This window comes from Aquarana catesbeiana, linkage group LG02 (genome assembly GCF_042186555.1).
Source record: "Aquarana catesbeiana isolate 2022-GZ linkage group LG02, ASM4218655v1, whole genome shotgun sequence".
In the NCBI taxonomy this organism is placed as follows: domain Eukaryota; kingdom Metazoa; phylum Chordata; class Amphibia; order Anura; family Ranidae; genus Aquarana; species Aquarana catesbeiana.
Window position 1 is genome coordinate 556,178,805 of NC_133325.1, and position 26,179 is coordinate 556,204,983.

The 26,179-nt window shown below is 41.8% G+C and overlaps 1 protein-coding gene across 2 annotated transcripts in view; it reads left to right on the top strand.

The window, feature by feature from the left end:
* Window positions 1-26,179, top strand: part of LOC141128607 (synaptotagmin-2-like) — a 160,457-nt gene that overhangs the window by 72,650 nt on the left and 61,628 nt on the right. For both annotated transcript variants that reach the window (XM_073615993.1, XM_073615995.1), the window contains exons 3-6: window positions 1,795-1,967; window positions 18,947-19,072; window positions 19,776-19,943; window positions 23,001-23,168. In XM_073615993.1, the coding sequence (XP_073472094.1) occupies window positions 1,795-1,967; window positions 18,947-19,072; window positions 19,776-19,943; window positions 23,001-23,168 (635 nt within the window). The remainder of the gene's footprint in view (window positions 1-1,794; window positions 1,968-18,946; window positions 19,073-19,775; window positions 19,944-23,000; window positions 23,169-26,179) is intronic.

The following is a 26,179-nucleotide window of genomic DNA, read 5'->3' on the forward strand; positions in this document are numbered from 1 at the left end:
CTTAAAACCGCTAAAAAATCTGGAGTATTTGGGTCTGATCATAGATACAGTCCAGAAAAAGGTGTTCTTGCCCAGGCAAAAAAACAACTCCATAAGAGAGTTGGTGCGGAGGCTTAGGTCAAAAGGAGATCCCTCCATTCACCTTTGCATGAGGTTGTTAGGAAAGATGGTGGCTTCATTCGAAGCAGTTCCCTATGCCCAGTTCCATTTGAAACTGTTTCAAAACAGTATTCTATCTGCTTGGAACAAAACGATCCAAGCTTTGGACTTGCCAATGTGGCTGTCACCAAGGGTGTCCCAAAACCTCAATTGGTGGTTACTAAAGAATCTGCTAAAAGGAAAATCCTTCAGACCAGTTATCTGGAAAGTGGTAATGACAGACATCAGCCTTTCAGGCTGAGGAGCAGTACTAGAGAAGACCACTGTCCAAGGACAGTGTTCAAGAATGAAAGAGCCTTGCCCATCAACATCCTAGAGATTTGGGCAGTGCGTCTGGCTCTGAGAGCCTGGACTTCCAGGTTAAGGGATTGTCCTGTCAGGATCCAATCCATCAATTTCCACGGCTGTGGCCTATATCAATCACCAAGGGGGCACCAGGAGTCTCTCAGTGCAGAGAGAGGTGAACCATATTCTAACTTGGGCAGAAAGAAATATTCCGTGCCTATCGGCAGTCTTCATTCCGGGAATAGAGAATTGGCAGGCGGACTGCTTGTGCCGCCAGCAGAACATTCCCAGGAGAATGGTTTCTTCATCCCGACATATTTTCAGGCTGTTTGGCAAAGATGGGGGACTCCGGACGTAGATCTCCTAGTGTCCAGTTCAACATAAAGTTAGTCAACTTTGTGTCCAGAACAAAGGATCCATTCGCATGTAGAACAGATCCGTTGGTGATACTGTGGGATCAGTTCTCACTGATCTATGCATTTTCCCCTATTCAATTGCTGCCTCGACTTCTTTGCAGGATCAAGCTGGAAAGAAAACTGGTAATTCTGGCAGCACCAGCATGGCCCAGAAGGTCATGGTTTCTTTGGCCGACCACTGCATCTACGGTCCTCAATGTTTCCCTTTCTTTGTGCTTCTTCAAAAGAGCTTGAACAGCACGTCTTGAAACCCCAGTATGCTTAGAAATCTTTGCCTGGGAGAGACCCTACTGATGCAGTATAACTACCTTTGTGTCTTGTTGCTGTGCTCACTCTTGCCATGGTGTATGATCTGTGACATGAAAAGGTTTTCCACAAGACCTTTAGTAGCAGAGTTTGGCTTTTCCTCACCCAGTTTTAAGCCTCCTACACTGCTGTTTCTGTTTCAGGTAATGACTGCGTTTCAAGCTACATATGAAATTGATGATCATTAGTACCTGCTTGGTACAATTTAATCCTACATCTGACTCTAATCCTACGAAATCCCTGACTTTTTTTTAAGTGTACAAAGTGTGCAAGAGTAAGAAATGATGCTGGTTTGAAGCAAAATGGTAGTCACATCAAATATTGGTTTGATTTCGATTTTTCTTCTGTTTGTTGACTTTGCATTTTGTAAATTGCTAAAAATAAAGTTAAAAAATATATTTTTGGAAGCATTCTTCACACCTGCCAAAAACTTTTGCACGGTACTGTATGTTGTGAACAAGGCGCAATTGTTTTCACTCCATACCTGTGCCGTGTTGTGTAGGAAAACACAACGGACGTGGTGTGAACATGTCCTAAAAGGGTACAATTTAAAGAAAATAGTGGAAAGTGAGCACAGGATGTATGATAATGTATTATTTGTATATAATTTCTTTGCCTCTTCTTGTAGTGCCTCCTTGGGCGATCATAGCCATTGCAGTGGTAGCAGGCTTGCTGATCATCACATGCTGCTTCTGTATTTGTAAGAAATGTTGCTGCAAAAAGAAGAAAGGAAAGAAAGAGAAAGGAAAGGGAATGAAAAATGCTCTCAACATGAAGGACATGAAAGGATCTGGAGGGCAGGTAAAAACACAATATACAAATGGGATAACCATGCAGAATATCAAGCACTCTTCCTAAACATACATTTTGCACAAACAGACTTGGATTAAAGCTCTCTTTTATGTGTATATACTCTGCTATTGTAAAACCACAGTATGCAATAGTTATTAGATTATTCGTTTTTTGTAAAAGGGTGGATTAAGCTCCTCTCTTTTATCTTCATGTGGATTGTTGGCAGAGCTTTGAAAAGGGCACTGTGTGTCCTACATGACCACAAATGATCGGCTGCTGTTCACTTAAACAGTTTACTTTTTTTTTCAGACAATAAATTACACTGCTTTTCTCAAACTCTTGCAATTCTGACATGCCAAATAAAAAAATCTTAGGCTATGCCTTATTAAATGGCTATAACATCTACAGAATCATAACAAACGACTCAAAGAACACTAATTGCACCTCCTTTTCCTCTCTTTTTCTTGCTTCCCTGTCTTTTTCTACTATCCTCAACTGATGTCTATATGTTCTTCTTGCTGCATCTTGATAACTGTCTGTGTTGGTAAGTGCATATGCATGACTGGAGTGTCAAAGGCAACCAATTTATTTTAATTTTTGGTTAATGAAAAGGATGAAAGCAATAATGTGGGTGTTTAAAGGGATGCAAAAGACAGTACTTTACTGTGCTTTAAACATCAACCGCACCCTGCTAGTAGATGTGATATTGTAAGGCAGGGAAAAGGGATTGTTACATTTTGTAAATGGCCTACACACCTTGTTTCCTAATGTTGGTGCAAGCTTTTGAAGAGACCACTACTTGTTATGCAGTTTTCCATTGTAGAAAAATGTAAATCTGTATGTATGACACTTGTTTAGTTTGCAGATAACTGTAAATGCCTGGAACTAGAGGTCACTTATGGCAAAAATAACATGCGATTGATGCCCTAAAAGCTTGCAAAAGCATACATTCATAAGCCTCATGGTCTACAAAGGTTATAATCTCCGTGCCCTGCCTTGAATATGACATTTGGACAATTATGGAGGGGGAGTTGCACTTTTATAGCATGCCTTTTTTTACATTTTCTTCATAGCATTTGTGCATAGCTTATTTAGCTTAATTTGCATATTCCAGCAGTGCATTAGTACCTTTTACTTAACACAACAATAATATATTTTCTGATCAAAGGTAAAGTGTGGTCAGAAATAGAGATTTGAGCTTTTTCTGGCAATCTATGACTGCACGTGCATGTAACTGTTTAAGGCAAATTGGTTTGAAGACCACCTGAACTGACATTTAGTAAACAACAAATATGTTGTTCCTGCAGAATATATGCATGCAGATCTCTCCAATCTGTGTAGAAATAAACCGTTTATGATTTGCAATTTAGGAGCCCAGTAAGATCTTTCACAGATCACAGATGCAAGCTAGATATTAAAGGGAATGAAAAACTGATAAATTTGTGATTCTTCCGATGTGGTTATCCCTGTTTACTTTTAACTTTTCAAGCTGTGGTAGCTATCAGAGGTTTGTATTGCTTTTGGGAACTTGGATATAGAGAGGAATACTTAAATACAGTATACAATTTACTTTATTGCTGTGATTAACTAATTTTTTTTTCATTAATTGTAACTAAATATAAAAATAAAATGAAGATGAAGGAACTTAGCCCAAAAAATGGGTAGTGGGGATAGCAAAGGTGCCTGAGAAGGAGGATATGTTTGATGTTTTCCTGTGTAAAGTTCTGGATCTTTATTGATCATATAACGCTGTCAATGCATTTTGTGGTTTATGCTGGACTCTATCAGGAAGTTGTTTGGAGACACTTTAGGTGCTGCTTAAAAGGGTGTGGATTTCTTATAAACCATATGTGTAGAAAAACTTTTTTTCGCATGACCACTTTTTCGTCCCAAACTCCTTCATCTACATATACACTGAGACCCTACCATCCTCAGTGCAGGATACTGTGGAAGAAGCCCAACAAACGTTGCATTCCAACTCCTGCTCGGTGACAGTAGTATTCTCTGCACGCTAAAATTACAGGTTGCCCGATCCCCCTGTTTTAGATGTAAATATTGACTTATCAATTAATATTCCGAACTAACCTGTCACAAAGATTGTTGTTGTACAGCACATCGTGGTTCGGATGGACAGATTGTTGGGTGGGCCTGGGGAGGACTCAGCAGTCATGGTGCACATTGGTACTAATAACAAAGTTAGAGGAAGATGTAACATCCTAAAAAATGATTTCAGGAACTTAGGGGTTATATTGAAGAAAAAGACCTCCAAGATGGTATTCTCAGAAATACCGCCTGCACCTCAAGCCACACCAGAGAGGCAGCAGGAGATTAGAGAACTTAACAAGTGGCTAAGGAACTGGTGTATGAAGGGGAGGGTTTTGGTTTCCTGGAGAACTGGGCTGACTTTTTGATTGTTTACCGGCTCTATAGCAGGGACGGAGTGCAGCTTTGTTGGGAGAAAGGGTGGTCAAAAGGTTAGAGGGACTTTTAAACTAGGTGGGGGGATCAGAGAAGGAGAGAGACATCAGTGATCAAAGTTCAGAGAGTGCTACTGAGGGAATTAAAGGATTCAGTTCAGTTTTTAGGGTAAAACATGTAATATGTTCCTACTGTTTCCCCCACTGAACCAGGGATCTTCTCCCTAAACTCGCTGTCACAATTAAGAAAATAAAAAAAAATGTGGCCATGTGGAGTCCTGTGAATGGGGGAACTACAAGTACCGACAGCCTTTGCTGCTGTCAGCTTGTAGTTCTCATTGAACTACCAGGGAGCTTTTGAGTGCTCTAGGTAGTTCATTGTTTCTTCCTGTCATTGTGTAACTGCCTGCTCATACGAGGTGCGAGCAGACAGCTTACACAGACAGTCTGCCGGAGTCCTGCATTGTACCTGCCGATCGTGGGGACAATGCCTAGCAGGCTCCTAGTAAAATAAAATAACTGCAAAAAGGTTCTATTATTATTTATCATGTATATATATAGTGTGTGTGTGTGTGTGTGTGTGTGTGTGTGTGTATGTATGTGTATATATATATATATATATATATATATATATATATATATATATATATATATATATAGTATCTCACTTTTCAAATTTGCTGTCCCCTCAAAATAACTCAACACACAGCCATTAATGACTAAACCGCTGGCAGCAGAAGTGAGTACACCCCAAAGTGCAAAAAGGTCCAAATTGGGCCCAATTAGCCATTTTCCCTCCCCAGTGTGTCCTGTGACTCGTTGGTGTTTCAAGGTCTCAGGTGTGAATGGGGAGCAGGTGTGTTACATTTGGTGTTATCGCTCTCACTCTCTCATACTGGTCACTGGAAGTTCAACATGGCACCTCATGGCAAAGAACTCTCTTAGGATCTGAAAAAAAAGAGTTGTTGCTCTATATAAAGAGGCTATAAAAAGATTGCCAAGACCCTGAAACTGAGCTCCAGCATATTGGCCAAGACCATACAGTGATTTAACAGGACAGGTTCCACTCAGAACAGGCCTCGTTATGGTCGACCAAAGAAGTTGAGTGCACATGCTCACTGTCATATCCAGAGGTTGTCTTTGGAAAATAGACATATGAGTGCTGCCAGCATTGCTGCAGAGTTTGAAGGGGTGGGGCTCAGCCTGTCAGTGCTCAGACCATAACCCGCACACTGCATAAAATTGGTCTGCATGGCTGTCGTCCCAGAAGGAAGCCTCTTCTAAGGATAATGCACAAGAAAGCCCTCAAACAGTTTGCTGAAGACAAGCAGACTAAAGACATGGATTACTGGAACCATTTCCTGTGGTCTGATGAGACCAAGATAAGCTTATTTGGTTCAGATGGTGTCAAGTGTGTGTGACGGCAACCAGGTGAGGAGTACAAAGACAAGTGTGTCTTGCCTACAGTTAAGCATGGTGGTGGAAGTGTCATGGTCTGGGGCTGCATGAGTGCTGCCGGCACTGGGGAGCTACAGTTCATTGAGGGAATCATGAATGCCAACATGTACTGTGACATACTGAAGCAGAGCATGATCCCCTCCCTTCAGAGACTGGGCCACAGGGCAGTATTCTAACATGATAACGACTCCAAACACACCTCCAAGATGACCACTGCCTTGCTAAAGAAGCTGAGGGTAAAGGTGCTGGACTGGCCAAGCATGTCTCCAGACCTAAACCCTATTGAGCATCTGTGGGGCATCCTCAAACGGGGTGGAGGAGCGCAAGGTCTCTAACATTCACCAGCTTTGTGATATCATCATGGAGGAGTGGAAGAGGACTCTAGTGGCAACCTGTGAAGCTCTTGTGAACTCCATGCCCAAGAGGGTTAAGGCAGCGCTGGAAAATAATGTTGGCCACACAAAATATTGACACTTTGGGCCCAATTTTAATATTTTCACTTAGGGGGTGTACTCATTTAGTTGCCAGTAGTTTAGACATTAATGGCTGTGTGTTGAGTTATTTTAAGGGGACAGCAAATTTACACTGTTATACAAGCTGTACACTCACTACTTTACATTGTAACAAAGTGTAATTTCTTCAGTGTTGTCACACGAAAAGGTATGATAAAACGTGAGGGGTGTACTCACTTTTATGAGATACAGTGTGTGTGTGTGTGTGTGTGTCTCTCTCTCTCTATTATATTATATTTTTTTTACAAAGGTGAACTTATCCTTTCATGGTAGGGTGACTATAATACCTAAACCAAAAGTAGGCTGGCAGAATTGCATCCTCAGAATGACTATTGAAGAAATAATACGTGCCTGTACAAAATCAAGAGGTGTGTACATAAATACCAGAAACCTAGCTAATAAAATGGAAGAACTGGAGCTGCTGATACACAAGGAGGAATATCTAAAACTTGGTTTGACAGCTCAAATGATTGGCTGGCAACTGTTTAGGGGTATTCCCTTGTATCAGATGGACAGGGCAGGTAGAAGAGGGGGAGGGGTTTGCCTGTATATCAAGAATGATCTACTAGTGAACATGAGGGATGACCTTTTTATAGGGGCAAGGGAAGAGGTGGAATTCCTGTGGCTGGAGCTCCAAAGGAAAGAAACAAATGGGAAATTAATAGTGGGTGTATGCTACAGGGCCCCCTAACCTGAAGGATGAGGAGTATGATCTCCTATCACAGTTAGGAATGGTGGCGAGGCAGGGCAATGTTATTTTATTGGGGTCTATAATTATCCAGATATTGACTGGGCAGAAGGAACTGCTTACTCCTCAAAAGCACGTCAGTTCTTTAGCGTCTTACAGGACAATTTTTCAATTTCTGGTTGGGGAATCCCCAACCAGAGATAATGCATTACTAGATCTCCTGATTATAATAATACAGACCTGATCGCAGATGTGGAAAAATGGGACAACTTGTGAAACAGGGACTATGAGGTAATAACATTCAGTATAAATCACAGAAGAAGGAAGGGTAGTACAAAAATAATTTTAAAAGAGCCATCTTCTCTAAACTGGTCTCTATACTGCAAGATATTAAATCAGATACAATCCTTGAAACAATGAACATTGTGGAAAAATGGGAATGGTTCAAGAACATATTAAATAAAGGTATTAGCTAGTGCATTCAAATGGACAACAAATATAAGAGTGAAGGTTAAACCTGGGTGGCTAGCCCAAATCTTCTGGGAGTGTCCTCAGATTTGTAGCTACTGGCAAGATGTGACCCAATTTATTTCTACATTCACTACTATGCATAGCCCTGTAAGGGTTGGTGTTTGTCTTCTGGGATTGGTTGAACCTTTGGCCGTTTCATAGGGCGATGTGCACTTTATTGGGACTCCTATTTATTTTATGCTAGGAAGGCAATAGTGCTTACATGGAAGATGGCTATGGCTCCCAACCTGCCCTTTTGGAAGAGTTTAATCAATAGGGTTGTACCTCTATACAAAGCTATTTGTCTCGAGGTTGCCCTAAAAAATGTGAGAAGTTCTGGCACCTGTGGATGGAATCAGACTACACTGCTGACGATCAAGAGCCCATAGTCTGAATCCACTTTCTCCTGATACGGCTTAACCTACGGTATATGTGGATTACTCCTCCTGCAGTGACTCATGCTACAGTTGCTTAGCTATGAATCCAATTGCGAGTTCCTGTTTTCCTGCCATATCATCCTGAAGGTTGAGAGGGAACAGGAATCTCCTTGTATTCCACTACTCCTGGTATTAAATTTATACAAGAATAACTGAGCGACGTGTATGGATTGTTGTGGTTTGTTTACTAGCTAAGATGATAGTACTGTTATGTTTTATGTGCTTGCAAGCCGGGGAATGCCCAAAGGCTTTGTTTTATACCTATATACTTTAAACTATATACCTATATACTTTAATAAAAATACATTTTTGAAAAAAAAAACCTGGGTGGCTAAACATTAACGTAAAAAAACATATAAAAGAGAAAAAAATTTAAATCCTTTAAAAAAATTAAGGCAGAGAGGTCCTTCTCTGCATTCCAGCACTACAAGAACTGCAACAAGAAGTGTATTGGGGCAGCTAAAATAGACTACGAGAGGCACATAGTGAAAGGAGAATAAAACAAACCCTTACATTAAAAAAAATCTATTAACCATAAGAAAGCAAGGTCAGAGCATATAGGCTCCATAAAAGGATGACCAGGGTAAGTTGGTTACAAACAACAACACATCACAGAATGTTCCCTTGTGGCTAACTGAAGCCAGGGTCAGAAAAAGACTTGGAAAACTTAACCCAAAACACCAGGACCTGATGGCTTGCACTTGAGAGTCCTTAAAAACGTAACCAGGTTATAGCCAGACCATTGTTCCTATTTTTTATGGAGAGCTTAATGACTGGAAGGTACCAGCTGTTTGGTAAAAAGCCAATGTGGTACCAATATTTTAAAAAGGGCAGGGATTTATATCTGGACACTACAGACCAGTCAGTCTAACATTGATAATATGTAAACTATTACAGGGGATGATAAAGGACTATATCCAAAAATTTGATGATGAAAACAGTATCGTTAGTATTAATCGGCATGGATTTATGAAAGATTGTACCTGCCAGACCAATCTGTTAGTATTCTATGAGAAAGTGAGCTGCCACCTAGCTGAGGGAAGGCCTGTGGATGTGGTGTACCTGGATTTTTCAAAGGATTTCAATACAGTTCCCCATTAAATGCTTAATTTATAAATTGGCATAGACCATAGGGTGTGTACCTGGATAGAAAACTGGTTACAGAGGCACATCCAAAGGGTGATGAGTAATGAGCATAGTCTGGAGTGGTAAGTGGGGTACCCCAAGGCTCTGTCTTGGGTCTAATTTTGTTTAGTTTATGTAAATGATGTTGAGGTTGGCATAAATAGTTCACTCTCAGTGTTTGCTGATGATACAAAATTAAGCAGGGTAATAACTTTACAGCAAGCTATAGAAACCTTACAAGAAGACCTTGATGAAATAAAGGGAGGGGCAACTACAATGCAAATTAAGTTTATTGTTGCAAAATGTAAAGTAATACATTTGGGGGCCAAAAATATGAACACAAGTTACTCGCTAGGGGGAAAACCACTGGGTGAATCCAGGATGGGAAAAGATCTGGGGGTCCTAGTAGATCACAGGCTCAGCAATGCTAAGCTGCAATTCTAGTACGCATTAAAAAGTGTACGAGAAAAAGGAAAGAAAAGGGCGCACCAGCCATGTGCATTATCCTTTAGATGTAAATTTATTAAAACCAATAGTAAAAAGGAACTACTCACAGTCTGCTGAGCTCTGAGGAAGAGGGGATGTTCCCTTTGAAACATGTCCGCTAGCAGTGATCCCTATGAGTTCCTCTGTGACCTCTGGAGGGCTCTGCTCATCCTAGACTGCATGCTGCTAGTCGATGACTATTTACGCTGTGAGATCTTCTACAACTGTTTGTGAGTAGTTCCTGTTTACTATTGGTTTTAATAAATTTACATCTAAAAGATAATGCACATAACTGGTGCGCCCTTTTCTTTCTTTTTTCTCGTTGACTATTAGCATTCCCCATCCTTGAGGGCAGCAGGGCCTGTAGCTTTACACTACTTGTCTGATTATCCACTTGTGCGCAGGAGCGTTTTTTTCCCTGCTAGCATTAAAAAGTGTATCTGCTCAAGAGATAAAACTATAATTCTACCACTTTACAAGACACTGGTTCAGCCACGTCTTGAGTATGCGTCCAGGTCTGTTCACCAGTCCTCCAGGAAGGATGTGTTTAAACTGAAGAGAGTCCAGAGAAGGGCACTGAAGCTAATAAGGGGATGATGGACGACTACAAGTATTAAACTTATTCTCCCTAGAGAAGAGACCTTTTAGAGAGTATGCGATGGCGATATATAAATACCTCAGTGGTGAATCTAGCATAAGGAAAAAACTATTCCATTTTGGGAGATTAAAAAAACACAATCGGCCACTCATTGAAATTAGAGGAGAAGCGGATTAACCTTAAACTGCATAGAGGGTTCTTTACTGTAATGCCCTGTACACACGGTCTGATTTTCTGATGGAAAATGTGTGATAGGACCTTGTTGTCGGAAATTCCGACCGTGTGTGGGCTCCATCACACATTTTCCATCGGATTTTCCGACACACAAAGTTTGAGAGCAGGCTATAAAATTTTCCGGCAACAAAATCCGTTGTCGGAAGTTCCAATCGTGTGTACACAAATCCGACGCACAAAGTGTTCAGAATAAATAAAGAGATGAAAGCTACTGGCTACTGCCCCGTTTATAGTCCCGACGTACGTGTTTTACGTCACCGCGTTCAGAATGATCGGATATTCCGACAACTTTGTGTGACCGTGTGTATGCAAGACAAGCTTGAGCCAACATCCGTCAGAAAAAATCCTAGGATTTTGTTGTCGGAATGTCGGATCAATGTCCGACTGTGTGTATGGGGCATAAGAGTGGTAAGGATGTGGAACTTCCTTCCACAATCGGTGGTGTCAGTGGGGAGTGTCGATAGTTTAAAAAAAAAGTTTAGATGGGCAACTTAGCGAACGCAATATACCGAGATATGGGAGTTATTGCTGGACAAAACACATGCATATACCCACACCCTCACAGGTTGAATTGGATGGACTGGTGTTTTTTAATTCATGATACACACAAAGTCAATAACACAAGAAAAAAGTGCAGTGCAAACCAGACACATATATGAGTAAAATGCACATAAAGTCCTCAGAAGCACTGTTTACAGTGCTTCTGAAACGCCCTGCTCATTGAAATGAATAGGCGGCACTTCCGAAGCTCCTGAAAGGGCTTCTAAACACAGGCATGATTAAAGACTTATGTAAACACTGACTTTTTCCTGCAAGAAGCTGGTAGAAAGAAGCAGCACGTACTAGTTCATAAAGTACTCCCATTTATTTGGATACAGCGTGCACAAGTAACATTTATTCTGGTGGCTAGAATAACCATTAATTCCAGCATACGCATGTGCGTGTATGTGCACACATTTGCGTGTGTGTTAGCATAAATTACACCAACCCTCCTGTGGTTTTTTTGTTTGCTTTTTTTTTTTTTTGCTTTTTTTATTATTCCCTTTCTCCCTGAACCTAAATGCCACCATGTGCATGAACACGACTGAATTAGAGCTATGTTCAAATGTGAAAAAAGGCATAGTCCTCTCCAAAGCGGCAGTTTTTTTTTGCACCAGTGTGTATGAGCTATTATAGGGAACAAGTAGAATCGTTAAAGTGCCTAAGCAGTACCCCCAATTTCTTTTTATTTTTTTCTCGAATTCCTCCTTGAAAATAGTAGTGTACCTCCTGTGCCTAGGTACTTTTGTGCCTACAGCCTCATATACATTATCTCACAAAAGTGAGTACACCCCTCACATTTTTGTAAATATTTTATTTTATCTTTTCATGTGACAACACAATTACACTTTGCTACAATGTACGGTAGTGAGTGTACAGCTTGTATAACAGTGTCAATTTGCTTTCCATTTAAAATAGCTCAACACACAGCCATTAATGTCTAAACTGCTGACAACAAAAGTAATTACACCCCAAAGTGTCAATATTTTGTGTGGCCACCATTATTTTCCAGCACTGCCTTAACCCTGGATGCCGCCACACACGCTTGACATCATCTGAACCAAATAAGTTTATCTTGGTCTCATGACCACAGGACATAATTCCAGTAATCAATGTCCTTATTCTGCTTGTCTTCAAACTGTTTGCAGACTTTCTTGTGCATCATCTTTAGAAGAGGCTTCCTCATGGGACGACAGCCATGCAGACCAATTTGATGCAGTGTGCAGCATATGGTCTAGGCACTGACAAGCTGACCCCCCACCCCTTCAACCTTTGCATCAATGCTGGCAGCAGTCATACGTCTATTTACCAAAGACAACCTCTGGGTATGACGCTGAGCGTGTGCACTCAACTTCTTTGGTTGACCATGGCAATGCCTGTTCTGTGTGGAACCTGTCCTGTTAAACCGCTGTATGGTCTTGGCCACCCTGCTGCAGCTCAGTTTCAGGGTCTTGGCAATCTTCTTATAGCCTAGGCCATCTTTATGTAGAGCAACAATTCTTTTTTTTCAGATCCTCAGAGCTCTTTGCCATAAGGTGCCATGTTGAAATTCCAGTGACCAGTATGAGAGAGTAAGAGCGATAACACCAAATTTACACTATTATACAAGCTGTACACTCACTACTTTACAATGTAGCAAAGTGTAATTTCTTCAGTGTTGTCACATGAAAAGATATAATAACTTATGTACAAAAATGTGAGGGGTGTACTCACTTTTGTGAGATACTGTATGTCTGTAATAGGAGATCAAATAAGGCACCGTTGTTTGTCACTGCTAATCTCACAAGATTGGTAGCAGGATTTTACTAATGTGCTGCTCACCGCCTGTTGCCAGAGAAGAGGTAAAATGATACCTGTGGTATATCTGCCGACAAGCATCTTCCTGCTTCTGCTTCATTTTGTAGATTGACTGCTCATTGATAATTTCCTGCACCAGCAGTCTTCAGACCACCATTCATAAGGGGGCACCTTTGACATGAGGAAACAGTGACCTATTCCAATACCAAGATGGCTACTTCCATACAGAGACACCGTGCAGAATAAGGCATGGTTAGTCAGTATCGGGGAAAAAGATAAGCTGCAGGGAACCCACAGGCAAAAGAGTTGATCAGTTTTTTGCCCACTGCATCATCTTGTGCACAGCTTTCATAGTTCAGGTTTAAAATTTTTTTTTTAAGATTGTAACAGACCAGTGAAAATGTACAAGATAACAAAGACAGCTAATCAGCTATCACCTTTTATCAATTCCAAAATTAGTTTTTTTTTTTTTTTTTTAATTGAAACTCGCACTTCTGTTGTAATGGATAGGAGTAAACATAATACCAATTGCCATACGCATGGCTAGCAGTTTAGAGGTTATCTATATACATAGAGGAGTGTATTGTTTAGAGCATGGCTTGTTTTCATTTAATCATAAAAGAAAATCATGTCATTAGTTTATGTCTCCAATGTTCATTTTGCTGATAATTATTACTGTATTGAGGCTGCCCCTAGCATGCATAAACCATGTCAATAAAATTGCTATAAGTACAAATCATTCCTAAAATAAATTGATTTTCAAGTCTAACTGAAAAAAAAGTATTAAGCTTAATTTCTGCCTGAAAATCCTTTAAAAGCTCTCATGTGAGATGCGGTCAGCGTCATTCTGAGTAAAATGACTGCCCCAGAATAAGTATGAAGATTGTAATTAGGAATTGAGGCTTACATCAGAGGCTTCACGTACAAGGTGTTAAGCTTTGATAACAGGTTTGCTTTAGGTTCTTCTTGCCTTTAGAGTTCAATAGTTGTCAGTTATCTTTGGCTGAGGTGAAATCTGATGCAATACCTGCAGTGCCGGTTAGTGCCTTTTAGTGGCAACCTCTAAAACCCATTTAGCACAGACCTCATCGAAATAATTAATGACCTGGTATTACAGGAACTTGACTATAAAGAGAAATGGTGATATCCCACTCTGTACTACCAATTAAAGGTCATCGAGTTTGGTCAAGAAGTTAACGGTCTGCCCATGTTTAGAAGAACTGGGTAAGTTGCCTCTAAGCTACAGGTTAGTGTACAGTTCAACAACAAAATAGTAATCCTTGTCAAGTTGCCATAAAATGGTTTATTATATAGGTTAGTTGTATATAGGACTTAGTACGTAAAACTAGGATGTTATCATCACAGGGTTCAGAACTGTGGGGAGGGTTTTAGTCAGACGCGATAATGTTTCTACTATATTTCCATTTGAGAAAAAAGACTGTTTCACAAAAATCCTCAATGTTTTGTGACACCCATGGGACATAATATATCTTTCAGATTCCTAATGCTGGGAACTATGTAAAAGCATTTCATTTTTCACTAGGTTAGGGATTGCTTTATCTGCAAAATCTATGCATTATTTCTATAGGTCAGTTTTTCTTGAATCCACAATATAATTTCAGACCCGTTTAAAAAAATATTTTTATTAAATTTAAGGCTGGCCATACATTATACAATTTTCTTGTATACATTTCCTTTAGATTGACCAAAACTATATAATATGAGGTCATACCTAAGCACTTTCAATTTGTATGCAACCAGGCAGGCCTCTGCACCTACATAGTTAAAGGTAAAGCTAAAGGAAATTCAACAAGAACATTGTATAATCTGTATGGCCAGACTAAGACAGCCTATATCCTCTGAAATCAAACAGTTCTTCGGGTGCCTTACTGTGAGAATCCTCAAGATGGTGTCCTAACATTGGAAATGAAAAAAAGCTTTATGTGCCAGCAGACAAGGTAGCTTGGTACTTCCCGATTAACAAACAATGGTAAATTCTTCATTAGAAGCAGATGGCACAAACAGCATAAAATTTGAGAATAGGAAATATGGAATCATTCATGAAAACTAAGCGGATGTATTTTATCACCTTTTGGCTAAGAATTATTTAGCTACAGTCCCTGCTATAATATTTGGCACATTTATGAGCAGAGATTCTATTTTGCCTGCTGTTTTGATCTTTACATCTTGCATGTAATGTACTCTGTAACGTTGGCTCCTTTTTACTAGTCATCTATTTAAAGCAGAACTCCGGGATTTGCAAAAAATCCTCCATTAATACACCCCCTACACAAAACACTAACACTTATTACATTTGTGAAAATCCTTACCATTGAAGAGAGAAGTCTGAATTTTCAGGACGTCAGATCTCTAATTCAAAAAATGCAACATGTATTCTGCCAAGGGGGAGCGGTTAGACAAGTGGTTACATCATATCCTCTCCCCTCTCTTACACTGTGATAAAACTATATTTCCCTTCATGCTTTACAAATTGCAATTAATGTGGGAGGGACATTAGGCCTGTACATGTAAATGTGAACAATCCCACTTCAACATAAATCACACCCCTCATTGTGCAGGCAGCCAGCCATACTACTCAGTGACACAGCAGGATAGGTAGGTTACAGCCTCATAAATGCAAAGCATGTTTGCCCTCCAACCACAACAGGATATTACATAAAGCAAGTAAGGGCAATATGTTTATCATTACTGAACTGTAGACACGTGCCCATAATATATTATACACACTGTACTCTGCTGTAATTCAGTATAAGAAATATTCCTCCTCCTGCTGTAGCTTTGAGATCTTTCTAACAGCAATCAGTGCTGGTATGGTATATATGAGAACATCCCTAGCCGCACCACAGAAAGAAAGAGCCGGGCCATGCTGCTTTACATCAGCCTGTAGCACAAGTAAATGGCGGCATGAAAAAAAAAACTCATCTGTGCCCACCAGTGCGGTCTCATCTGTGCCCACCAGTGCGGTCTCATCTGTGCCCACCAGTACGGTCTCATCTGTGCCCACCAGTGCGGTCTCATCTGTGCCCACCAGTGCGGTCTCATCTGTGCCCACCAGTGCGGTCTCATCTGTGCCCACCAGTGCTGTCTCATCTGTGCCCACCAGTACGGTCTCATCTGTGCCCACCAGTACGGTCTCATCTGTTACCACCAGTGCGGTCTCATCTGTGCCCACCAGTGCGGTCTCATCTGTGCCCACCAGTACGGTCTCATCTGTGCCCACCAGTGCTGTCTCATCTGTGCCCACAAGTGGGGTCTCATCTGTGCCCACCAGTACGGTATCATCTGTGCCCACCAGTGCAGTCTCATCTGTGTCCATAAGTGCAGCTTATTAGTGCCCACCAGTGCGGTCTCATCTGTGCCCACCAGTGCGGTCTCATCTATGCTCATCAGTGCGGTCGCACCTGTGCCCACCAGTGCAGCTTATCTGTGCCCATCAGTGCGGTCACACCAGTGCAGCTTATCAGTGTCCATTAGTGCAGAGCAGGGATCGCAGTAACGTCCCACCTCCCATACCAGCATTGTGATAGAGAGCGCACTGTTTCAATTGTATGGGAGGTGGGACATTACTGCAATTGGAGTTTTCACATACAGCACCTGTCTGCTTGATCTCCGCTCTGTCATGCGGGATGATCTCTGGTAACTCTCCCCGCTCTCTGCACTGAGAGAGATGGCGAGCTGTGGGGGGGACAGGGGTGGAGTGGGGGCGGTGCTGGCAGGAAACAGAAGAGGAGGGAGGAGGACACCACCTCTATAGGCGGCACAGACCGGGGGGCTGTGAGAGCCCCCCTTCACCCACTACAGCGAGCAGGGACTTGTAACTACTTGTGGGAAATGACAAGACCGCTGGCTGGGAGTACAGGAGGAATAGCAGCCAGCGGTCTTACAAACCACTGGAAATCACTGGAGATTAATGGCTTTTCTGCAATATCATCAAGCTGCTACAGAGGAACTATAGAGCTCAGAAAAAGATGGATGGTATAGTTGGTTATGTAGGAGATAGGCAACTCCGGGAAAAAAAAAATTTTCCCGGAGTTCTGCTTTAACTACGTTGCCAAGATAAAGTATATGTTTCAAGCAGATATATTATCTGGCTGCCTTTGCTGATAGGGCACCTGTATATGTTGTGTTTATCCTATGCAAGCGTGTGACGAGCACTTGGTTGTTGCTATAGAAAATGTCTTGGTACCTTTAATCATATATAATATATTGTTTATAAAAATATATTGTACTTGGACATCCTGTAATGGTGAATCATTTGGATAGTCTTTCTGATTTGTTACATTGGCCATTCTCTGATTGCTAACCTATATCATTTAATGGAATATAATATAACGTGTGAACTTCCCTAGATGGCTGTATGGTGTATAAATTGGCAGCATCTGCAGGTGTAACTAAACCCAGGCATAGGAGGGAGATTGACTTCTAGGATATCACCTGGTCTTCACCATAATATTGAATCTTATTATCTGGGATGGTGGGGTCTGCTTCTTTTGAAAATGGCATAACAGTAATTCTGAAATAGAAAGAAATATCCCAAGTGTAGGGCAAAAGCATAGGATGTCACAACCCTCTAATGTATTGGTATATTTAAATAAATTGGCTGAAATTTAGTCAGTCAGCATTTGGAAACCCCAACATACAGAAACCTGAATGAAAATTTCTGCTGCACATTTGAAAATAAAAAAAGGGAAAAGATTAAGTTCTTGGGATTTTCAAAGTGCCAATTATCAAAAGTCCATGATCTGTTAAAAATTAAAAATTTTAGTCAGTACTTTCATAAAAGCATTACAAATGAGTAAAAGAATGAACCACATGTCATCATTAAAGTGATGCATGAATTGTACATAAATGTTATCAGAAGTATGTTAAAAAGAGTATCTTGACATGTTTTGCCTTTTTGTGTGGCTTCTTCGGGAGTGTGTATAACAACATACAAGTTGCATCAAATTAATATCAAATAGTTGGTTGTAGTCACACAACAAATTAATAGAAATGGCAAATTGGTCCATACAGTTTATGTTGGACATATCCATTCCTAGAGGCGACCACAGAGGAAGCTTCAGAAAGGGCTCCAATTCCATAGATTTAAAAAAAATCTAATAAATGGGTAGATAAAAATAGTCTCCTCGACCTGCAGATAACTATTGTATTGTATTAATGCAGGTACTCTTGAATGGCTCACCCAACCATAGGAGGTTGTGTGCTTGGCAAGCAAATCCAGACTGCATGCTCCAACAGGGCATTTTTAACAGATCATGGACTTTTGAAAATTGTCACCTTAAAAATCCCAAGAACTTTATCTTTCCCTCTGTACATTACCGAGGGATGTGGTTCCTCTGGCTTCCTCTCTTGCCCAAATGCATTCATATGAAAATATTAATTAACCATCTTGCAATGTTTCTGCTTCCTTTGCAGTTATAAAGCCAACTGTTCTGAATGATTTATAAGATACAGTGCAGCTTCACTCTAAGTGATCTTGCTGCTTTAAAACTAGTACGCAGCTCATAACTCCAAACAATAGAAAATGTCATTTGCAGCTTTGCTGTTATTTTGCTTTGTGACAGATTCTAATGAAATACGGTATGTCTGTTTAAAGAAAGCACAGCAATTTGAAAGGATTAAGATTTTACTTCAACAAAGAATATTGCAAAGTTGGTTATTACTCTAAACACAAAAGGTTAATTCTGATAAATGATTTCATAAATGTGCACTTTTCTACATCCTGAATGTGCTTGTTTAAAGATCATATTGAGGGAACAAACTCATAAGAAAATTAATTGCGACCAATACATCATTTGATCACTCAAACTGGGCTGTCCTGACGTGAGCTGTAACCACCGATTGCAATAAAGTTCAGCAAATTGAGAACTGTTAAACAAATTGCAGGAATGGGAAAGCAGAGCAACAAAGCTCAAGTCTGAAAAGTGCTGTTTTACCTATGTAAAGGCCATGGTACAGAAAACAATACATTAAATTGGGTTTAGTTATGTTATGGCATTGGTATTGTGCTCTATAAATAATGTTAAGACCTTTTGGGATAGGATGTTAGTTTTGCATCTTCCTTTTATTTGTTGCAATTAAAATACAGTTTGACAACCATTTTTTTAGTGTCCATGAACTAAAAGGCAGAAAAGTAAGGTCTGTTTCTCTTGGCAGATTCTGTAGGATGACGATGATGATGATGCAGAAACTGGCCTAACAGAGGGAGAAGACAAAGAGGAGGAGGAAAAAGAAGAAGAGCAGCTTGGAAAGCTCCAGTTCTCCCTGGATTATGACTTTCAAAATAATCAGGTACCAAGGCATCTTCTGTTATCTAAAATGCTGTCCAACTGGCAGCTTTTAGGCAGCCCTCAGGATGACCACTTGCGACCTTTGTTTCAGGTTAGGCAGATATAAACATCCTTGCAAATGACATTTAAAAATACAACCTTTTTTAACAAGCTGATTGCACGGGAGACTTGAGTACTTAAAGGCTGCCTTTATTGCATCTAGTAGTACTGTGAATCATTTTTATTACATTATGTTTAAAGTACATCCACTGTTCAGTTACCTGCATTGGTGGTGTTTGGATGATCCTCACTTTTTGATGCAGTTAGACTGCAGTCTGCAATATCGATGTTCATATCCACAACGTTGCATCCCACATCTAACCCTAACCCGAATTCTGCCTGAAAACTTGTGAATGTTTTTAAATCATTGACCTTCATCCACTGGAATTGCTAATCATTTTTTTATTGTGGAAATTTATCAAGGGGTCCCTGATTAGCTACATAATGTCTTTGAATTGCCTCTCTTTTTCTCCTATTTGCTTTAACTTGTATTTTATGGAGTTAGATCCTGATTTAAAAGAAGATTAACAGTTCTGAAAATTACCACATAATCTAGGGTAATTTGTATAGCAGTCCTGTTGATAGTTCCTAAACCTATTTTGTCACTTGGAAATGAACACGCAAATTCAAAATGTTTATAATTTCTAGCCTTGTCTTACTTGCAGATGCAAGTTGGTGTTATACAAGCAACAGAATTACCTGCGTTGGACATGGGAGGAACATCAGATCCCTATGTGAAAATTTTCTTTTTACCAGACAAGAAAAAGAAGCATGAGACTAAAGTTCATCGGAAGACACTGAATCCCATCTTCAATGAGACATTTACTTTTAAGGTTTGGTAAACTTTTAGCTACTCTTAATGCAGGGGCAGATTGGATGTCCAGGGTGCCATTGCCACTGAGGGGATAGTATGAATCAGAACCTTTCAATTGTCCTGAATCCTGCAGAACTGTCCCACGGGATCCTGGAAAGCCTGCATAGTGGCACCTGGTGCCCTGTATGTGTCCGTGTCAGTATGGTAATGATTATGTTTTGGTTAAAAGGATAAGTTCACCTTTCATAACATGTTACTGTTGCACCAGGCCCTGCATCCCCCCCATCCCCCACAGTGACACAGCAAGCAGGGGATCTTTTCAAAACACTGGCCCACCCGACCGTGTCATTTGTTCTATGATTGTGAGTACTACAACTACCAACAGCCTTTGCGGCTGCCGGCTTGTAGTTCTAAATGAACTACCTAGGGCACTGTTTAACTCTCTAGGTGGTTCATTGATGCATCCTGTCAGTGTGTAACTGCCTATTTGTACAAGCAGAGAGCTTACACAATCTGCAGGAGTCCTGCATTGCAACCCATGATCTGCTGATATTTTTACCTGCAAAAAGATGTGCATTTATTTATTTTTTTACAAAGGTGAACTTATCCTTTAAACTTGTGTATGTTTAAGTATGAATTTGCTAATATAGTATTGTAAGACTTGGTATATTTAGTTATGTGCTCTTTGTGTGTGTGTGTGTGTGTGTGTGTGTAGGGGGGAGGCAACAAAAGGTAGCTGGCCTAGGAGATGGGGGGGGGGGGGGGGGGGGGAGGGTATTAACATGGCCATCAATATATGAAAAATACTTTTATGATTAACTGTTATATTTGGATGCTATCCATGTCTGTCAGGGGAACGTATGATCCCTAGTTGTCTGTACACCAGTGGCGGCTGGTGATCAAAAATGTTTTTTTTTTTGGGGGGGGGGGGGGGGGGGGCGCAAACTAACTGAAAAATTCTGAACAAAACTGAAACAAAAACATCAAATGCAGCCTCACTGTGCCAACATATGCAGCCATTGTGCCCATCATATGCAGCCAACTGTGCCCATCATATGCAGCCAACTGTGCCCATCATATGCAGCCACCTGTGCCCATTTATATGCAGCCACTGTGCCCATTTATATGCAGCCACTGTGCCCATTTATATGCAGCCACTGTGCCCATTTATATGCAGCCAACTGTGCCCAGCAAATGCAGCCCACTGTGCCCAGCAAATGCAGCCAACTGTGCCCAGCAAATGCAGCCAACTGTGCCCAGCAAATGCAGCCAACTGTGCCCAGCAAATGCAGCCAACTGTGCCCATCATATGCAGCCAACTGTGCCCATTATATGCAGCCAACTGTGCCCATTATATGCAGCCAACTGTGCCCATTATATGCAGCCAACTGTGCCCATTATATGCAGCCAACTGTGCCCATTATATGCAGCCAACTGTGCCCATTATATGCAGCCAACTGTGCCCATTATATGCAGCCAACTGTGCCCATCATATGCAGCCAACTGTGCCCATCATATATAGCCACTGTGCCCATCATATGCAGCCAACTAGTCATAGTGTTTAGTTTATGTGTTCAGTTTACACTTTTCATTGTACAGAGCTTGGACAACACATCGTTAAAAGGCATGGCCATAAATTAACTTCAGATTATCTGGATACACTGCATGCCTTGGGGATGCCTATGTGTGATGTGATGCCTTGAGAGATATCTGTAATCTGTGGGGGACTTGGCCAATTCCCCTATACACTCACTGTTTCTTACAAGATCAGCTCCACTCACCTCTATCCCTGCATGTTGGTGTCAACAGCGGCTGGCAGTGGTCCTGCTCTTATCTCTTTCAGCATTCCACTTGTGATCGGGAGGGGGGGAGGGTCAGAATGAAGAGGGCACAAAAAGAGCAGGCAGGGAGAAGGGAGACCTAAGACATAAGACATCCGGAGCTTATGCAGTACACATACATACAATACACAGGGATTACCAAGATAATATTCACTTCACTTCTGGTTTCTCACTGGCACAGAGAAACTGAAAGTGAGGCGCCGCTCCGAGGGAAAGCTCCGCCCATCTCTCACGTCAGTGCCAATCAAAAAAAGATAAGAATGAAGGAGTGTAGAGGCACACTGCATTGCGCCACAATGCAGCCAAAATCCCTGCAAATGGAGCGTCTCGTCTGCAATCAGGTGATTGCATTGACTTCACGCTTCCCAAAGTGCACTGTGTCTGGCGCCCAAACACAGTGCACTTAAAAGAACCTTTTTTTTTGCGACTAGCTTGGGGGGGGCGGTGCCTCTGCGCCCCCTATGGATGGGCTGCCACAGCTGTACACGCTAAACAGCATGAATGGAGGGATTTCACCTTCCAGCTTCTTGTATTCTGAAAGCCAATACCCATAAGAATATCCAAATACTACCTGCATCTCATTGTAATCCATGTTAACTTTTGTTGCAGAGTGAATTATGGCCAGATCAACAGGAATCAGACAAAGTTTGATCTGTGTATGGCCAGTTTTTGTCTTGAGCAAGCAGAAATCATTGGTGTCACATTTTCTCTTCCTGTAAATGCATGTCTCCAGAGGGCTGAGGCAGTAGTATAGCCATCCGGAGACATGCATTTACAGCAAGATATCTACTAAAACTAGTGCACACAGAATCTGGTGCAGCTGTGCATAGTAACCAATCAGCTTCTAGTTTTTATTGGCAAAGCTTAATTGTACGAGCTGAAGTTAGAAGCTTATTGGTTACTATGCAAAGCTGCACCAGATTCTGTGTGCACCAGTTTTAGTAACTCTCCCCCAGAGTATCAGTCCTACAAAGTTCTGCCACAAATGAAGTTGCACTTTAGGGGTATAGAAAAATTAAGTTGTATTTTTGCTTTATTGAAGGAATAAACTTTGTAACTTCAGTGCATGCATTAAAACTTAATTTTTAATGTGCTTCTGACATTTTCAAAGATCGATCAAACCATACACGAGTAAAACAATTAAATCATGCACTGTGTATTAGGAAGAAGTATCAGCATTCATTTCTAATCCTAGTAAAAATAAAGTTTCCCTAACATTTTGTATATTGTTATAGATTCCATATCAGGAGCTTGGTGGAAAAACCCTGGTTATGACCATATATGACTTTGATCGCTTCTCTAAACATGACATCATTGGAGAGGTGAAAGTCCCCATGAATACAGTAGACCTTGGTCAGCCAATTGAAGAATGGAGAGACCTGCAGAGTGCAGAAAAGGAAGAGGTGAGTTAAAGCAAATGGATCCCAAACTTTTTGGGGGAAATGTGTCTCTCATCAGCCTTTATGATATAAATTTTGTTTGGGTACAGTGTTGCCTGACTGTGCAATTGCCAGTTAAAATAGCACAGTTAATGTATATAAATAAACTGCACTGCTGAACTAAGTGATAATATATGTGTGCCTGTGATTAATTACACCATTAATATATTTCAAAACCATACATATAAATGATATAAACATTGTGGCTAATTTGTGAAGCCATGGGATATATCAAATAAGTAAAAGTGAAATAGTCCAGTAAGCAAAGTGACCATGCTGCTTGTGATCAAACAGCCATAAAGAAGTGCCCATGCTCCTATGGGCAAAAACATGTGCCAAGCTTCAATATCCAGATGTGCTCAAGGTGTCCCCACAGAGACTTGCACTCACCACAATGTTTTGACCTCCAAATGTTAGGTCAAACTGTGCCTTTTGTCTCAAATCCTGTTAGATTTGCACCAGCTGCACAGCCTGGAATTCAGTAATTCAAATCTTCCTAATCTCATATACACTGCCATGGAGAGAGTTTAATTGCACAAAGCAGCTGACTTTTATTGAACTACACATGGCATATGTTTTTTTTTGCACTCGCTTGTACAGCATTTGTACCTTAAACCAGCTCTAGGTGTAATCAATGCTGCTTGTGGAAGATGGCCACCACCGCTCCGTGAACCATAACGGCGCGCATTCCCACGACAGGATGTAGCGTCACCAGAAGTGACATAGCACTTGGGGATGCACCACCTCAATGTGTTTCATCCTGACTGGACATCCTTCAGGAAGCTTCCTACTGTATATTTTTACATTTTCTTTTTACGATTTGTTAACATTATTCTGTCCGTTGGTTCAGGGTAATTTATTATATTATACAGTAGCGTGGTGCTGGATAGCAAAAAATGCTCTCGTTATGAAGGGGGTTAAACTTTCCCGGAGGTTAAGTGGTTAAACTTCACTAAAACCTGGAGATCCCCTTTAAATCTTGTGAATAAAAAGTAACTGGTGGCCTTAAATTATAAAACGGGTATACCCTTAGCTGAGCAGTCCATTGAAGCAAGTGTTGGCAACAAATGCCACTGAAGACTTATAACACAGCTTATACCTTTAAGCGGAGTTCCACCCAAAAGTGAAACTTCCGCTCATTTGTCTCCTGTTCCCACTACCGTAATTCCTCGGCGCAGCCCATGACGTCACTGTGGGGCTCCCTCCTCCTCCCCCTGTCGCCGGGCCAGTAAGAGAGAGGAGTGGGGCCTCACGCATGAGCAGCAGGGTTCCCGGCGTGGGTTTCCTTAGCCGCAATGGCGGCGGCAACACCCGACAGCTGATGGAAACATCAGCTGCAGTGCCGACATCGCTGGACTTCAGGACAGGTAAGTGTCCTATTATTAAAAGCCAGCAGCTGCAGTAGCTACTGGCTTTTAATAATTTTTTTGGGCAGACCTCCGCTTTAAGGCTGGATTGCAGATTCATATTATTGTGTGCTGTGATGTGCTGCATTGGTAAAAATTTAGCATGCCCCCATTTCTCTTTCGTTCATCGACGGACACAGCGCCTCCTTAATCTTGAATCTTGTTTTATTGCCTCCGCAGGAGTAGGACTAGGCAGAACAAAAAACACTTGGCTACGCCCATGGGCTGTCCCCAGTCAGTATATAACCCCCTCCCTGCTCTAGGTATTCAGTTTATTTCTGTCTAGTCAGGACCTAGCTCCTTGCTGTGATCTTTTGGTCCTAGCAAATTTTACTTTTTCGCTTTGTCTTCCATGCATTTTCTCCTGGAAGATCTGCAATCAACTGCCGGGCTGGGCAATGGGCTGGATAATCTAGATCCACTGGTCTCCCCAGTCCAGTCAGCGAGCGTGTGCAGACCGCAGCTATGTGCTAGGTCAGCCGCGACATAGCCTCAACAGACAGAGCAGGTTAAACGTCTCGCAGGGTCGCATACGAACAGGCTCTGGTCCGAGTCGCAGCAGTCCCTTGGCTGACAGCCCCCCACTTCGGTGGTGAGAAGTTCTGTCTGGAGGGTCACCCACACCATGGATCGGTAAGTACAGTCCCCTCTTTTCCCCTTTGAGTGGTTTGGGGTGGACGCGGGTACCCTCCAAGGATGGTCGGACCTGCATGCTTGATCCCTCCTCCTATCCTAAAGTCCCTTGGTTAAACTGGATTCCCCCCCCCCCACGGATTGGTGGGCGTTCCAGGGCAGGCAGCAGAGACCCCTGTGGGTCTCCCCAGCCATTCCCCATCTGGGTGGTGTGTGTCCTGCCCTGGTGGTATGGGGGGTTCCAGTGCAGAGGGTAAAGCAAAGACCCCTAGGGGCATGCCCTGCTGTGTGTGAGGTAGTGTGCAGTTTGGGGGTCCAAGTGCAGAGAGCACAGCGGTGCAGAGTGCACAGTGGTGTCCTCTTAAATGATCACCCTGCCTGGTGGAGTACAGTACTTTTTTGGAAAGGGGTCCCCTTGCAGAGGATGCAGCGATGTTGAAGGCACAGAGAGGTTCCAGGCAGCATGCTTCAGCATGTCAAACGGCTGGCGGCTATGTTTGGGTGGTCCGAAGACATCACGGCGGCCATTTTCCCCTGGTCTGGCTGGTCTCTGGCCAGCGGCCATGTTTGTGTAGCTGATGATGGCACGGTGCCCATTTTTCGTTAGTCTAGTTAGACGCTAGAGATGGCCGGAACCTCATGGAGATGCCAGAGCTCCTCCTCTTCCTCCTCTATGCTTCTCTACCTGTCCCAGAATATATGAAATGGACGCCGACATTGGTGTTGCTGGGTCCCAATTGCGGCTCTCCTCCGTTTGGTAGGGTGAGTCTTTGGGGGTCCTTGTGTATCTCCCTCTCTGCTGATAGGTATCCTGGTCATTGGGGTGTCCCTTAGTGGTGTCAAAGTTCCTTTGTACTACAGGGTCCTCTTCCCTATGGAGCCTCAGGGTCACATCTCACCCACTGATCCCCTCATGGAGGTGGCAGGTCCCTCGGA